Below are 16,684 nucleotides of genomic sequence, written 5' to 3' on the forward strand. Positions count from 1 at the left end.
TTACCCATGTACCTGTGAATATATTTCTGAACTCTCTATGCTGTTCCTTTGATCAATTATTAGTATATTTATGATAATACCCTCCCTTCTTGATTACGGTAGCTATATAATAAAGTCTTGAAATCAACCACCGGGAGCCTCCCAACTTTTCCCTTTTCAACTTGCTTTGGTTCTTCTACACCTTTTGCATTTCCAAATAAATTAGACAGAGCTTCTTATTTTCCACGAGAAAGGTCTGATGGGATCGGGATCGGGATCGGGATTGGGATTGGGTTAGATCCATACACCAACTGGAGGAGAACGGCCATCTGAACAATGCTTAGTCTTTGACCAGTGAACATAGCATCTCCATTGACCTAGGTCTTCCCCAGCAGATTTTAGAGATGCTTTCAGTTTTTCAATGCACATGTCTTGTATACCTAGTGTCACAGGTATCTCTACGTATTTCCTATTTTTCTGCTATTATAAACAGTATTGCCTTTTAGATTTTGGGTTCTGATGGTGGCTGGTGTACAGAGACACAGCTCCTTTGTGCTGCTGTCCGCCATCTTGCTGGAGTCACTTGTTCTCATAGCTTGACTGTGGATTCCATTGGATTTTCTCTCTAGACAATAATTTCATCAACAAATGGAAATATGCACTTCTTCTTATCTGATGTGAGTGCCTTTTCTTTATTTTTCATTCCTGATGGCATCGGCGGGACGTGCGAGCACAACATTGAACAGAAGCGAGAACAAGTATCTTCGGCTCGTTTCTTCTTTGACTGATTCAGCCATTCACTATTAAGTATGATACTGGCCACCTGTTTTTCACAAATGCCCTCTTCGCAGTTGAGGAAGTTCCTTTTTCCTTACCAAGGGTACGGAGCACTTTTATCAGAAATGGAGTTGCATTTCGCCAAGTGATTTTCTTGCATCCACTGTAGGATCAAATGGGTTTGTTTTCTTTCTCAGTTTGTTAATATGGTGCATTACACTGACTTATCTTCAAACGTTATATCATCCTTGCATTCCTGGGATAAACATCATTTAGTCTTGATGTACCTTTTTTTTTTAAGGTTTTATTTATTTATTTGACAGAGATCACAAGTAGGCAGAGAGGCAGGCAGAGAGAGAGGGGGAAGCAGGCTCCCCGATGAGCAGGGAGCCAGATACGGGGCTCGATCCCAGGACCCTGAGACCATGACCTGAGCCAAAGGCAGAGGCTTTAACCCACTAAGCCACCCCGGCGCCCCTAGATGTACTATCTTTTGAATACATTCTTAGATTGGTTTTTCTAAAATCGTGTTGAGAATTTCTGTATCTATGTTTCTGAGGTATATTTGTCTGGAGATTTCTTGCCATGTCCAGCCTAGGTTCATAGAATATGCTAACAAGTATTACCTCCTCTTCAACTTTCTGGAAGAGTTTATGCAGAATCGGTATTACCTCTTCCCTTAACTTTGACAAGAATTCTCCAGTGAAGTCATCTGAGGCCAGAGTGTTCCTTGCGAGATGTTTGTTAAACCACAGATTGAATTTCTTTATTGGATGTGAGGCTATTTCGGGTTCAGGTCGTGATGCACCCCCCTCATTCTGAAGGGACCATTCAGATCCCATGTCCCAGCCCCCCGACCCCCCACTCAGGGGAGGCAGAGGAGTATCTGGGGCTCAGAGAGAGTGTCACTCTGCCCTGTCACAGAGCAGGCAGGAGGCTTCCGGGCCTGTGTGTGCATGTGTGAACATGCGTGTGTACACGTGAGGGTGAGAACATCCGTATTCCCTGGGGCTTACTCACCGGCTGGCCTTTGGATCCAGGCTCCCCCTGGCTCCCAGGAAGCCCGGTTCCACCCGCTGTCCCTCGTTTGCCGGGAGGACCTGGCTGTCCCGGTAACCCACTTTCACCCTTAAAAAAAACAAACAAATACCAAAATGACCAAAAGGGAAAATGGTACTAAGGGAGGGGTAGGGGGGCCGAGGAGAGACAGAACAGTGATGCCACAGGGTCGGCTGACCTCTCAGGATGCTGGGGCTCAGAACTTCAGCCTCCTTAAGAGGAAAGCCTCTTTCTTGACTCTGGAATTCAAGCTCCAACTTGCTCTCCACGCTCCCACCCCGCCTCTCCTCTTGGCTGTTTCCTCCCAGCAGACCCTGAAGTTAGCCAATACCGCCCCCCCCCACCTCGCCCACACCTCTGCTCCAGCCCTTCCTCCTGCCTGGGATGCCACCTCCCCTTCCCTCCGCGTTTCAATCCTCCCTGGGCCAAGTCCACTTCTCCCCCTGCCTGCTGTTCCCACGGAGGGTTCCAGTCTTTCCCCAGCTAAACCTGGCGCTTGCGGAAGACCAGAGGAGCCATGCCTGATTCATCCATCTTAATCTTCCCTTCTGCGTGTAGGCCTGGGTTCAGATGGAATCCTGCCCCACCCCCTCCCCGCTGGCAACACTTACTACAAAGATGCCCTTTGGAAGAGGGTCCTGGCTACAAGCAACAGCAATGTTCCACAAAGGCCCACTAGAGGGCGCCCAAGGACAGCTCAATGACAGGTTGCCGGTTTCTACAGGCCTAAGATTTCCCCCTACCTGGATAAACCTGACTTCCCTCAAGTCAGGTTCAAGCTTGGGGCAGGGACCCCAGAGAAACATCAGAGCCAGGGACTCCATCTTCACACAGGCCCTGGGACACAGGTGCCCAGGTGAGCATTATAATCAGTGTCACTATAGTTAGTACCAAGGTTGAAAGACGGGAAGGCAGCTACGTGGCTTAACAGGTGTCTGACCTTGAATCCTGGGGGCCCCTGTGCTCCAGGCAAGCCGGCCACACCTGGATTTCCTCTCTTCCCAGCAGGGCCCATGGGGCCAGGGTCCCCATCGTCTCCCTGCTCCCCCTGTAAAGAAAGAGGGCAAAGGAAGACCTCTCATGTTTCAGGAAACAAAGGCAGCCAAGGGGGCAGGATGTGTCATAGTCCCGGTGAACTCTGGGTGGCCCTGGGGGAGTGGAGGTCAGACCCAGGAGGGAGGTCATCCGAGCTCTGCGTGAGGAGAGCAGGACCAGTGAAAGGAGAGATGCGGGGGTTGTAAATGGGGAGGAGGGAACTTTCAACCACAAGCTCATCCCCTGGGTGCGGGTGTGGGGGGTCCTTCTGGGTACAGGCATGGGTAGTCAGAAAGGCCACATTCCCAGGTCCCATGCAGGAAACTTCTGGATATGTTGGTTCTGCCCCATCCAAGGTTCCACACCTGTTCCTCCTGGCCCATGGCCTCTGGCAGAACCCCACCCCATCCCCAACCCCCCCCCCCCAACAACACATCTTGTCCCCAAGGGAGACACCAAGGGTTAACCCAAAGTCCCGCTCACCTGCTGTCCTGCTTGACCATCCCTGCCAGGAAACCCATCTGGGCCCGGGACACCCTCGGAGCCCTGTCTCCCCACCACGCCCCGAGGCCCTGGCAGCCCTTGTAGGCCCTGGGGACATAAAAGAAGTTGATGAGGGCCTCTGGGAGGGGGGTTATGCGGACAGGGAGGGAGGCAGGCAGAGAGGAGGGGACAAGCTGCTGGTCACTCACCTGAATCCCCCTTCGTCCTGGTGCCCCAGCCTTGCCTTGCTTTCCCTTTGGACCCTGAAAAATCAAGGGGCACATGGCAGGGGCCGCCTGGAAGTGGGGCAGAGCCCTAGGAGTTCTGGAAGGGACTGAAAGGAGCATGGGCGCTCCTGTGTGGCCCAGCCCTGCCCCTCCGCCTCTTGGGCCTCAGCATCTGAATCTGCCAATGGTCCTATCACCCTGGCCTAGAAGCCAGGAACCTAACAGTGTTGTCCTCACCCCTGCTCTGGGCCCTGAGCCCCTACGGGCTCGCCTTACTGCAGAGGCTCTCGGCCCTCCCAGTTTCCTAGAGGGAGCCTGGGGCCAGGGCTGGCTGGGCTTCAAGATCCTTCGATCCTCAAGAGTGTGGCTGTATTCCTGAGCAGGGCGGGGGCGGGGAGATGGTGTGTGGGTGAAGGAGACCCCTGGAGGGAGGTTGTGGGCAAGGAAGACAGCTCTGGCCTGACCTCAGTGGAGGAAGACACAGGGGCTCTGGGTGCAAGATGGGAAAGTCCTCGACCACCCCTCAGTTCCCACCATCCGCATCTGTCCAACCCCTCCTTCCTCCGGACCCCTGCTTCTCCAGATTTTCTTCAGTGTGGTATGGCTGGCTCTGGCGTGACTGCCCTGGGTTCGAATCCCACTGCTGGCCCCACAGATGGTCCCCCTCCCGGAGGCCCTGACAGTGGGGCAGGTGATCCCCGCTCCATCAGGCCCTTTGAAAGGAAGAGATCTTGGCCAGGAAGCTCCCTGTAGGGCACCCGCCAGCCCAGCCTCCTACTTGCCTGGCGCTTGGGTGGGGGTCTGCTCTTCCCAGGGTCCCCTATGGACCTCAGTTCCTCTTACCTCTTCCCCTTTTGATCCTTTGGGTCCTGGCCGTCCCCGGGGTCCCGGATGCCCCTGCAAACCAAGGTGAGAGGATGCATAGCCGCCCCAGGATTCTCTCCCGGGGAGGGTGGCCAGTGTCCGCCTAGAAGGGGAGGGGTGGGAGGGGGTTGGGGGTGCAGGCTCTAGGGGTGCCCCCAGCATCAGGGCAAGAGAAACCAGAGTGCACTGCCCCAGGCCCTGTGCAGGGAGGGTCCCTTCCTCCCCCCACTGTTGACCACCCACATGGAGCTGGAGGGGGATGGGTCAGGGAGCAGCACTCACGGGTAGGCCCTGCTGGCCTGGATCTCCACGGAGGCCTGGCACACCCTCCTGTCCCTGGAAGCCAAGGAGAGACGGGTGAGGGGGCCCACCCTGGAGGGGCGGGGGGGGGGGGGGGGGGGCCTGGGGCAACTTCCCATCCGGAGGAGTCCCAGGAGTCCCGGAAGCCCTTGTTCTTCCCCTTCCCCGCTCTGTGTCATTGTCCCTGTCTCAGCTTGCTCATTTGCAAAGCTGCCAAATGACCCTGCCGGGGAGGCTGGAGCAGGGGAGGGGAGGGGAGGGGGAGAAGCCTGGTGGGGGCCCGGGGCTCACTCAGCGGTCGGTCTCTTGCTTCTGTCGGGAGAGCTGTTCCCCGCCGCAGAGGACGGGGAGACTGAGGCCCTGTGAGGAAGGGGCCTCTCTCCCCAACCTCATCCTCCCCCTCCAGCCCACCCCCTGCCAGCCTGGATTCTGGCCGGAGCCCTCTCTCTGGGGGTCTCCGTTTCAGGCGGGCACTAACGGTGGGAGGGAGGGCTTGTCTCCTGGCCAAGGCTGTTTTCCTGCCTGGGGCCGGTAAGGTCGGAGGACAGCCCGGGCATGCCGTGCCGGACGCTGCTACTGGGTAGGAGCTCTGATACTTACGGGGTATCCAGGGTCCCCTGGCTCCCCGCGGTCCCCTCGATCGCCTACGGGGCCCTGAATGACAAGGATGGCAATGACATATGGGCCATCAGGTCTCCTCTTAGATGTTTGTGGCAGCCTCACCCCTGCTCAGCCTCCCCCTCCCCACCCCCTGCCACAGCAGAAGCTAGGGTTCCACTTTGGTGGCTGTCCAGGGGACAGAAAAGGGGGCTTACCCGATCTCCAGGTGGCCCAGGGGGCCCCTCAGCCTTGCCGTCCTCGCCCTGCTCCCCCTGTGGACACAACCAGGACTTATTTCTGGCTCCTGGTGAACCTGAGGAATTCCAGACACTCCACACAGCGTGGAAAGGGCCTTCATCGGTGATGAAGACTGGCTTACTTAGGGCTTGAGACAAGAGACCAGAGAGGGAAGGGGCGGACCAGGGCGGCGGAACCCAGAGAGTGCCCTTTACTGCCCCCTGCTGGGCATCCCCCGCCCCAGCAGGCAGGAGCCCTCGGGCTACCAGACCCCGACAGAGCGGAGACCTTGGTCACAGCCAGCTTGCACAGGACCAGCTGCTCAGACCCCCATCCGGTCCCTTCCTGTCTTGGAGCTCTTTTTCTCAGCTGGGGAGCAGGGAAGAGGTGGGGTAAAGGGACAATGGCAGTACCCAGGAGGCAGGGGTGAGGGGAGTCTGGGAAATGATGCAAACACTCCCTGCGTGGTGCTTAGCACAGAGTGACAATAATTCCAACCGCACAGGCACTCACTGAATGTTTCCAACAACCCTATGAAGCAGGTGACGGTATCTCCCCATTTTACAGATGAGGACACTGAGGCACAGAGAGACCGTGTGGGCTGCTGCCTTGGTCGGACCCGAAAAAGAGTCCCTTTCTCCCATCTTTGCTGGAATAAAGTGGGCAGAGAGCCAGGTTTAACAGGAACCTTCTACGCTGGTTGGGAGCCCCGGGAGCAGGCCCCAGGTTGCACTCAGCGGTGGGCCTCTTAGGGATCCTTGTCCACGAGACAGGTTCCTATCTGTGAAACAGGAGTGCGATGCCTGGCAGCACTGTTCCGAGGACCCAGGGAGGAGAGCTCGCTACTGCCCATGGGGTAGGGGGCCATGCATTTGGCTGTTGTTGACGATGGCAGCAGAGACAATGTGTGGTGTGGAGGCTGTCAGAGGGATTGCAGGAGGCATAGGGTTTAGGGTGGAGGTCCTTGAGCCCTGGCAGGCCACCCTGGGCCCTGGGCCACCAAGCAAGACAGGAGGCAGAGGCCGTGTGTCAGCTACGGGGAAGGTGTGATCAGAGCAGCAAGAGGCCAAAACCCAGGACTCGGAATGTTCCAGCCCCAGACAATGGGTGTCGCCTCCCACGGGGGTGCATTCTGGTCAGGAGGGTCAAGCTAGGGCAGCCCGGGGCCCCCTGGCTGTTGGCAAGGGTGGAAGGGGAAGCCTGAGAGGCAGGAGAGGGAGCCATCCCTGGGGCTGGAGCCAGTCCCAGGCCCAAATCAGTCCTGAGGGCTGGCAGCTGGAGCACCTTGGCCCAGAGCCTCTGTGGCTCCTGCGGGCAGAGACTCAAAGCGGGAGGGACTTGGCCCAAGGCTTCGGACCAGTAGTACCCAAGGGGTGGCCCAGGGAGAGGGGATTCCCTCTCCTCCCTGATCTCTGTCTATGGCTCATTGTCCCAAATCTTGGTTCCACCGTGGAGGGAGGCAGCTGGACGGAGGCACGTTGGAGAAGAGGGCCGTGTGTACCAAAAACATTCCGTATGGCAGACCCTTTGGGAGGTGTTCCATAGAATCCATACAGCACTCCGATGCGGCTATGACTACCGGCCCATTTTACAGATGAGGAAACGGAGGCCCAGGGAAAGAAGGGTCTTAGCCAAGGCCACACAGGAAGCAAGGGGTGGTCTGAGCCAAAAGCCAGCTACACAAATCTCCCCCACTCTCCCCACATTGTGGCTGGAGTTTGGGGACGCAGGTTTAGCAGCAGGAAGCCGGTGGAGCCCTGGGCCTCTCCTCGTTCCCAGAGTCTCATCGCCAGTCCCTCCAGATACCCCCTCTGTAGACATGTGCCCCAAGGGGAATTCACCAGGGTGAGCAGCACATTAGCTCATCTAAGGGCCTATTTCTGGCTCAGGAGACACAGCCTGACATCAGAGCCTGCCTCCTGGTCCTGCCACCTTTCCACTGGTCCTGGCCGAGTCCTTAAGCAGCCTGGAGACTCAGTTTCCCCATGTGTCACGTGGGACACTGACAGCTCATGGTGAGGGCCATGGAGGAATCCCAGGGAAGAGCTCTGCACACTGCTGTGTGTTTTGGGGTCTCCCTTGGGACTCTGCTCCCCCTCCTTCCAGCACCCCTCAGCTTGTGCCTGGCGATTCGCTCTTGCATCCGGTTTACCCTTTTGGGGGCATCTCTGCAGCCCCCAGCTCAGAGCCGAGAAGATATTATATGATCACTAACCATGCATTCACCCTACCTGTCAGGTAGCTGAACGCATGCGTGAACTAATCGACTACCTTATCACGAGGAAAGTGCCTACGGCTGACATACGGGGGACGTCTGGCTCAGCCTCGCATTCCTGAGGCAGCCACCCACTTAACAGATAGGGCAGTCAAGGCTCAGGGGACCCTGGGATCCCACCCGAGGCTCCAGCAGAAGTAGGGCGGCTTTAAGTTTCAGATCCCATTCTCAGCAGCCACAGGAACCGGTCCTGGTGCTCCAGGTGGCTGTGGGGAGGGAGGCTCCCCCTGTTTCAGGGTCTCCTGTGCCAGCTGTGGCAGACTCAGGGCTGAGGGGGAGACTTGGGGTGCTGAGCGGTACTCCCTACAGCTTCCTGTGGGATGTCGAAGCCCACTGATTGCAGAGCTCTTCTTCTCCAAGCAGGGACCAGCTGGACAGTAAGCCAGGGGTATAGTGAGGGGGTTGCTGACTTAGCTCACAAAGGTGGAGCTGGGGGGCGGGGAATAGTAGGGGGGCACCTGCTAGGAGGCATTCTCTAGGCGGAGCCTTCGGGCGAGGGGGGAGGCAAGAACAGGGATTCTTGAGCTGCTAAGGTAGGACTCAAAGGCCAGTTTGGTGCTGCCTCAGAAGGTGACCCGGAGCCACTGCCTCGGCCCCCCAAGACCCCACTTGCATCGTGTGGCAGGGCACAACCATCAGCAAGCTTTCTTCTAGCAGTTTCTCTCCTCTACCAAAGCTGGAGCCAAGCAGTGGGGTATGGATGTTTCTTCCCTCTGCCTCAGTGGCCCCTTCCTGGCTGGAAAGGCTGGCCTTGCTCTTTGTCCTAAGCCCTGCGCCGGCTCTCACTGGGGGGTCTCGTTCCCAGCAAGGCTTCAATGCCCACATTCACACAGATGATGGAATTGTGGTTATAGTCTGTACGTGATGCGTCCCTCCCTCCTGCGGGACTGGTAGCCCTGGCGGGGCAGGACCTGTGGTTTTGTTCTGGTGCTGGGCACACACCTGACACGCAGGCCATCTGTGTTGAATGTGGGTCTAACGGCTCCTGGCCAGCCGCTGTGTGAGCAGGGGTGAGCCGACCATGAACTTCCGCACTACCCCAGCCACAGTGCCCCAGGCGCTGGCTCCTGCTGGCCCAGACGGGAGGGAGCACCCACCTTTTCACCCTTTGGTCCAGGAGGTCCGAGGGGGCCCATGATGCCTTTGTGTCCCTGCCGGAAACAGGATGGTAAGAGGTAAAAGCATAGGGGAATGAGGGCTTGAGACGCACAGTGACGAAGGCCAGAAATTCCAAGGTGGAGACCTTGGGCTATGAGTCTGGGGCCCTGGCTCTGCCCCAGCTCACTGTGTGACTCTGAGCCGGCCCTGGGCCTCCCAGACATGCCGGGCCAGTCCCTGACGGACCTCTCATGGGTGGAGGCGCTTGGATGGTCAGGGGGCACAGCTCACGCCAGCCTGGAGCAGACCTGGGGCCAGATCTTGGAGAGCCAGGTGTGTCCCCTGGGGCAGGAGCAAAATGCTGACCCCAGCCGACTTCCCTAGGCCATGGTGGGAAGCATACACACACGTTCCTCCCTTGGACTTCCAGTTCCCCCTCTCTGGTTCCCATGTCCTCTGCCCTGACCATCTGTCTTCCTCTCTCCCCCTCATCTCCCTGCTGTGTCTCCTTCAGACACTGGATCCCACCTTCAAACTTAACAAACCATCATTCGCCTCCCCAAGCCTCAGTTTCCCTTTCTGAGTGGGCCCGGAGCCTCTCTGAGGACTAGTCCTCCAACTGTATCACATGGGTTTGGCTCAGCCTCCTCTAAGAGGGGTGCCAGCTTGGATGCAAAAGCGGGGTGAGGCTTCTCCCTTCCGCATTCAGCCAGCGTGACGCCTAGACAGGACAGGACACACGTGTGGCCCCCACCACGGGCAGGAAGAACTCGGCGAGGGCATGCAGAGGGGGAGGGTGTTTCTGTCTGCCCACCCCTGCTCTGGGGGCCCAACAGGGATCTTCCGTGGCCCAAGGGAAGGCCTCAGCAGGGAGGTGGTGGGCCTGGGTCCCTGCCTGCAGGAAAGAATTCCGAGAGGGGGGAGGTGAGATTTCTTACACTGTAACCAGCCAGTCCCGGCTCTCCTTGGGCCCCCATCCGTCCTGGAGCACCCTAGGACAGGAGCAGATGCATGTCGGTACAGGTGTGTGGTTCTCACCGCAGCGACCCGGGCCCGGGCAGCAGTCCAGTTCAGCCCCACCAACCTGCAGGTCCATGGCCCAGAACCCAGGCTGCGGAGCTCCTCCCTGAGCAACCCCTCCCTCCGGCCCTCCCTACTCCCAGCTCTGGGGGTTCACAAGACGGAGTGGCTAAACCATCCTCACTTTTGTGAGCCAATTTTAAACAGAAGCAGCTATAGAAAGTTAAATTATAGGAACGTACAGTTGAATCAATTAAAAGTGAAGATGACATCTTCAAAACTCCTCCCTTTCTAATAATTTTGCTCCATTTTACCACTACCCAGGCTCTGGCTTATTTCCGTCTACTGAGTGCGTGTGGTAGAACCAGCCAGTGACGGACACTGCCGTGCATCTCCTCCCAAGGGCGTGTTGGAGGACACCCTGCGGGGGGCACAGGATCAGCCGTGGTGGGAGTGTTCACACCTTGCTGGGAGCACTCACACTGCGGGCGCCCGTCAGTGCTGCACACGGGCAGCTCAGAGATGCCTCACCTGCCCGCCTCCCCCCGCCTCCTCCCCCTGCAGCCGGCAGAGCCCTGGGACTGTCCTTCACGGCGGGCCAGCAAGAGGTGGGGACGGCCTCAGCGGTCACCCAGTGATCGGCAGCCCTATCTCATGAGCCTATTTCCAGTGGGAAAACTCCTTGTTCTGTAAAACCCTCCTGAGGGGCAGGTCCCCTCTCCGCCACCGCCCCGGAATGGGTCCTTATCCATCTGAGTCTGTAAATGGCTTCAGAAGACCCACAGCCCCCTTCAAAGGGAAAGAAATACTTGGCTTTGGGGGTGCTTTCTCAGGGAGAGAGATGGCAGCTTCTATAGGGTCCCCAAGGGACCCATGATGCAAAAGAAGCATCTAGGACAGGGGACAGCCAAGGGTTTGGCTGAGCAGTGGAGCAGGAGGTACCTCTCTTTCTTCCCTTGCCCTCCCAACCCCTGCCCCTCTGCTCTGTGCCTGCCCACCCCAAACCACCCCACCCCGAGAGTTCTCACCGTTGGTCCCAGGCTGCCCCGGGACCCTTTAGGGCCTGGGGTGCCAGGGGGTCCGGGGTCTCCAGGGACGCCCATCTCACCCAGCTGTCCTTGGTAGCCCTTGGCACCCTGCAGTGGGAGGAGATACAGACGGTCATGGAGCCCCAGCAGGGGGTGAGGGGAGAAGTGGGGGAGGGGGAGAGGAGATCATGGTCACAGGGGTTGGGCACCCGCCTTGGCTCCGGTCCGGCCCTTCTCGCCTTGTTTCCCTGGTTTTCCTTCAGGACCCTGGGAGGAGAAGGAGGGAAGGAGGAGGGTGAGAAATGAGAGCAACCTGAGGCGGAGCCACGGAGCCTAAGGGGCATCGGCACAGGAGCTCTGAGGGCAGACTGCCTGGGTTCGGAACTCACCCTGTGCTCCGTACCCCGGGGACCCTGTGATGTGGGAACCTGGCCTGCGAAGTGGGGACAGGGGTCCTGTTTGCCACACGGGGCTGAGAAGCTAACCCGGGGATGGCCCCTTGTGCTCACTGGGTGCCTGGCCCATAGTCAGTGCGGGACACATCCCTGTTTTGGGGTGACTGCGAGGCGCCCACGCTGTCCCAGAGGGAGCACCTGCACCTGCACCCTCTGCACCTGCCACGAGCCCCTCACTGTTCCAGCCCCCGGGGAACCCTGAGCCGGAGGCCCGATCGAGGTCTGCTCCCACAGATGGTGACCTCTGGGCTGCCCAAAGGTGAAACGACATGGCCCAGCACACTGAGTCAACTGCGGCTCTGTCTGAGTCCATGCCCGGGGCTCCTGGGGACTCTGATGACATGCGGCGGGCGGGGAGCTCTTCTTACATCTGAGATGCCATGGGGCACTTCTGACCAGCCCGAGGCTGTGTCCTATGGACAGGGGCGCCCTCTTTTGGGGATAGGGGTGGGAAGGGATTCTCCCAATGGGGCATTGTGCCTGGAAGGTCAGTGGTCCTCCCCTACTATCCCACTGGGGTTCCCAGGCCACTCCCTCCCATAGGCTGCTCTGCCCCCTCCCTCGCAGGGCTCCCTTTGCTCTCCTTTGCCCTATGCTTGTCAGGGCCACTCACAGGGTAAGTGAATGCATGTAAGTGTGCACGTGTGAGCATAAGACAGATAAGAGAGGAAAAGAAAGGGAGAGAAGAGAATCCCAACTCTGAGCCCACCAGGTTGGGATGTCGAGCATAAGATAGACAGTGTTTCTGATCTCAAAGGACATCCTGATGGTCCCCGGAGGATAGTCCCTTCAAGACCCAAACCTCAAAGGACATCTACGTTCTTGGTAAGCCGTTTGGCTGCATTAACAGAGGTATATGCTGTAGGATGAGGGAGGTGATGGCCCCACCTTGGAATAGGAGGGGGCAATGAGTAACTGTGATGGAAGAAAGGTAGGAAGATGGGATTTTAGAGGAGCAGGAGAGGCACTTGACACCCATCTGCAGAACACAGGGGCATCTGTGTTCTTTGGGGTGATCAGTGGATGGAAATTACAGGGAGGCCACCTTTATTCTGCATAAGGACAAAACACGGCAAAAGTGGATTGGAGAAGACAAATTACTGTCCCCAAGGGCAGTGCTAGTGAGACTGCCCTAGGGACCTCAGGAAGGAAGAAATGGTAGTCTTGGAAGGACCGAGCACAGTCTGCCTTGCATTCTGGTACTTAAGTCCTTATGTGACCCTGGACAAGCCCCTTCCCTTCTGTGTGCCTCAGCTGCCCTGCCTCTCATAGGTAAGGCTTGAACTAGCTTTGTCTATCTGTGACCCCTTGCCACATAACGCTCCTGAGCACTTGAAAAGGTGGTGACTGGATGAAGAAACCAAATTCTTAATTCAATCTAATTTTAATTAACTTAAAATTAATTTAAATACAGATAATTCAGTTACCACAAAACTTTTACATATGTTTGGAACAACTTGGGGATATAAACCTACATTTTCAGCTGTGTATTTTACAAAATCTAAACACAGAACAAGTATTTCCAATGAAAATTTAGCATCCGAATTGAGATGTGCCATATGAGTAAATTACACATCAAGTTTCATAGATTTAGTAAAAAAAAAAAAAAAAGGAAGAAGAAGAAGGTAAAATACCTGATTAATGATTTTTATGTTGACTACATGTTGGAAATGTTCGTATCTAGGCTATATTGAGCTAAATAAAATATATTATTAAAATTTATTTCATCCACCTCTTTTGAAATGTAAGTATTAAAAAATTTTAAATTATACAGGTAACTCATCTCCTGTCTCTACCCACAGCATTGAAGTAGACCACGTCCAAGTCTTTGGCTCCTCCAGGAATAAAATAGTCACAACCAATATGACCATGGGCCAGGCAAGGACCAGGCACCGTGTCTGTGTTCTATGTCATGCCTCCCCCAATTCTGGCCATGGGCTGGGAGGAAGGGGTTATTTATCCCATTTGAGAGCCAAAGACACAGGCTCAGTGAGATGAAGACAAGACCCGCAGGTCACCTCGCTAGGTTCAGATGAGATGCAGGTCCTCAGGGTCTGGGACACCCCCTTGTCCCAGGCTGGTCATATCTGGGCAGTTGTCTAATCATGATACAGCGGCTGGTGGAAGGGGTCAGTGGGCTGAGGTGACTGCTATGGCTGATCCCTTGTCAGGAGGAGAAGTGAATCAGCATGGAAGAATTCAGCACAGAGCCAGGACACTGAGAGTCTCCCCCAGGACAGAGCGGCCGGCCACTTGTTCTGACAAGCCCTCTCCAGCTGGGAGCAGCCCTCATGGTGTGGGAAATCCTGAGTAAGGGCTGGAGCATCCAGTGGGGTAAGTCCATGGAGCCAGAATGAAGACTTTTACTGGGCCCCCATCCATGAAGATATATTTCTGGAAAGGCTGTGAAGGCTCATAAAATTCTATTTTTAAATACTCCACTGTTTCCTGGCCAGAGTGGGAGATACTTGTCCTGCAGCCCTGATGCCAAAGAGACTCAAATACAAGCCTCTCCCCACCTCTGTCACCAACACACACTCAGTCTGGCTGCAGTGAATCTCTTTCCCATTCCAGTAGATGAAATTGGTGGAGATGGCAAAATACAGACATTAACCCTGTTGGCACCACCACCACCAACATGGCCCCCATCAGCATGGGCACTGTCACCACCACTGCCACTGTCATCACCATCACCATCATTGTCAGCACCCTCACCATCTCTACCATTATCACTATCATCACACCGTCTCTACCATCATCACCACCATCTCCACCATCACTAATACCATCACCTCCACTATCACCATCATCACCACCATCGCTACCACCATCACCTCCACTATCACCATCATCACCACCATTGCTACCACCATCACCATCTACACCTTCACCACCATTACTAATATTATCACCTCCACCATCACCATCATCACCACCACACCATCACCACCATTATCACCATCACCACCATCTCTACCACCATCACCACTATCACCGTCACCACCTTAATACCATCACCTCCATCATCACCATCATCACTATCACATTAATCATCACCATCATCATCTCCACCATTATCACCACAACCATCATCACCATCATCACCATCTCCACCATCATCACCATCACCACCATCATCTATATCAGCAGCATCTCCACCTCCACCCAACCATCAACATTACCACTACAACCATCACCACTACCACCAGCTTCCATTTCTTCCTCCAGCTTCATAAAGACAATATTTATTTTCTGGCACATTGTAGAAAGCACTTTCCTTTCCAAAGTTTCATTGACTCTTTAAAGATCAGAAAACCAAGTCTCACAGAGAGGCAGCATGATCTGCCTAAGGTCACACAGACTGTGGGTTCTTGAGCCAGAACTCACCCTCTGGCCTCTGGGCCCAGGGCTATTTCTGCTGTACGTTCCCGCCCATTCGTCAGCCATGAAACTCAAGCGTTTACTAAGAAATAGCCCCTGGAATGTTGGAGTGTGTTCCTTCCAAATCCTTCATTGTACCAAAAGCGTGACCCAGAGAGGGCAGCCGTGAGTTCCTACTGGGGGATGGTGGCCAGTGCCTCTCTGGCTAAGTACCCCCAACCCCCTGGTAAATTCAGTGTGGCTGAATGTGGGACAAGGTCAGCAAGGCCAGGCTCACAGAGGCTGTGGCAGCCAGACTGAGGAGGGTGATCCTGGTCTGAGGGCACTTGGGAGCCATGGGAGGCTTGGGGCAGGGGAGGGATGTGGGTAGATTGTTCTCTGGGAAACCCCTAGGTGGAGGAAGCAGAAGGCCTTTAGGCAGCTGCCATCAAAAGACCTCCTGTCCAACTGCTTGAACAGACATGGGTAGTACATGTGCCCAGACACCCCCGGTGCTGGCACGAAGCCATGCACACTCACCCGGACGCCAGTGATGCCAGGGGGGCCAGGGGGCCCGTCCTCGCCCATCAGTCCCTCTTGGCCTTTGTTGCCACGTTCACCATCAGGCCCAGGGTCACCCCTGTCCCCCTAGGTTGGAAGAGCATGAGGAGGAGAGAGAGAAAAAATCAGTCCCTCAGCCAATCAGAGGCACTAAACCTCAAGGCTCCATTTGGATGTCCACAGCCAAGCAGCCCCTGGATTTCCCGTGATGGATCCCTGAGCCACCAAAAGGGTCAGGGTGGCATGTCCTGGCAGGTGCAGGAAATACCCCAGACACGGTACTCGGGCCAGGGAGAAAGTCACTTAGAGGGAACACAGGACCTTGACCACTCCTGCCCCCCAAGTTCACAAGGAGGGGACAGCTTTGGGACATTCAGGCTCTTTCTCCCCAACACTGACACAGGGGGAGGACAAGAGTCTTAAGACCCCGAAGGGAATTTTAGAAAAGGAAAACAATTCACCCAATCCTGCCTCTCAGAACCAACTCCATTTTTCTGAGTTGCCTTTTCAACCCTTGTTTACATGCAAATGATTTATAATACTAATAAAGCAAAGGTCATAGTTTCCATTGCTGTGTACCAGGCGCCAAGCAGTGGGACAGCCGACTGAAAGCAAGGAAGCTAGTTAGCAGTACGTGAAGCTTTAAAGACACAATCCAAGTGCAGCTTGGTCCATGTTGTTTTGTTTTTTGCTGTCTGACTCTATTGCGAACAGCATCTCCCATTGCTGTCTGCTCTGCCGGCGGCAGAGAACTTCCTCGTCCAGAGGATGGCAGTTCACAAAGGACACAGCACCTGCCACATCCGGGCCACATCGTCCTCACAGGCGGGGCTGAGGCAGGCTCGGGGCAGAGCAGGGATGAGGGGCGCCGCATAGGCAGCAGCCCCAGAGGAACAGGGTGGTGTGCCTGTCTGCAGGTCGCCTCCATCGGGGCTGGCGGGCCGGGCAGGGCGTGTGGCCAGTCTGCAAGTGGCTGAGCTGGGACTGGTTGGAGACCCGTGGGAAAGGGGATGAAGTCATGGCCAGGAGGAAGGGGTGGGCGGGGGAGCAGGCTGGAAGAAGGGGAGAGTGTCTCTGCCAATTCTGTTTCCCGGCGCCACACTTTACAAGGAGCGCTGATAACCTGGTGTGGGCCCTGGAGAAAGATGAGGGTGCGGAGGGCATGAAGCTGGATCCTGGGTTCTAGGCACAGGAGGCTGGCGCAGGGGTCTTTTGGGGCGGTTTCTAGCTCAGCTATAGGGGATGGGGGGAGACTCCCTACTGAAGAGGGGTCAAGAGATAGCATGAATAAGGGGGAGAGGCCACTCCAAGCGGAGGCGTGGGCCA

General features: G+C 56.1%; 1 protein-coding gene across 7 annotated transcripts in view; it reads right to left on the bottom strand.

The window, feature by feature from the left end:
* COL27A1 (collagen type XXVII alpha 1 chain) overlaps positions 1 to 16,684 on the bottom strand; it is a 136,894-nt gene that overhangs the window by 13,288 nt on the left and 106,922 nt on the right. For 6 of the 7 annotated variants that reach the window (XM_059410975.1, XM_059410979.1, XM_059410977.1 and 3 more), the window contains 13 exons: positions 15,338 to 15,445; positions 11,196 to 11,249; positions 10,983 to 11,090; positions 9,873 to 9,926; positions 8,934 to 8,987; positions 5,540 to 5,596; positions 5,325 to 5,378; positions 4,707 to 4,760; positions 4,404 to 4,457; positions 3,543 to 3,596; positions 3,334 to 3,441; positions 2,756 to 2,863; positions 1,777 to 1,884 (listed from right to left, as the gene is read on the bottom strand). In XM_059410975.1, the coding sequence (XP_059266958.1) occupies positions 1,777 to 1,884; positions 2,756 to 2,863; positions 3,334 to 3,441; positions 3,543 to 3,596; positions 4,404 to 4,457; positions 4,707 to 4,760; positions 5,325 to 5,378; positions 5,540 to 5,596; positions 8,934 to 8,987; positions 9,873 to 9,926; positions 10,983 to 11,090; positions 11,196 to 11,249; positions 15,338 to 15,445 (975 nt within the window). The remainder of the gene's footprint in view (positions 1 to 1,776; positions 1,885 to 2,755; positions 2,864 to 3,333; positions 3,442 to 3,542; positions 3,597 to 4,403; positions 4,458 to 4,706; positions 4,761 to 5,324; positions 5,379 to 5,539; positions 5,597 to 8,933; positions 8,988 to 9,872; positions 9,927 to 10,982; positions 11,091 to 11,195; positions 11,250 to 15,337; positions 15,446 to 16,684) is intronic. The other variant, XM_059410980.1, reaches the window with a different exon arrangement.

Source organism: Mustela nigripes, chromosome 9 (genome assembly GCF_022355385.1).
Source record: "Mustela nigripes isolate SB6536 chromosome 9, MUSNIG.SB6536, whole genome shotgun sequence".
NCBI lineage: Eukaryota > Metazoa > Chordata > Mammalia > Carnivora > Mustelidae > Mustela > Mustela nigripes.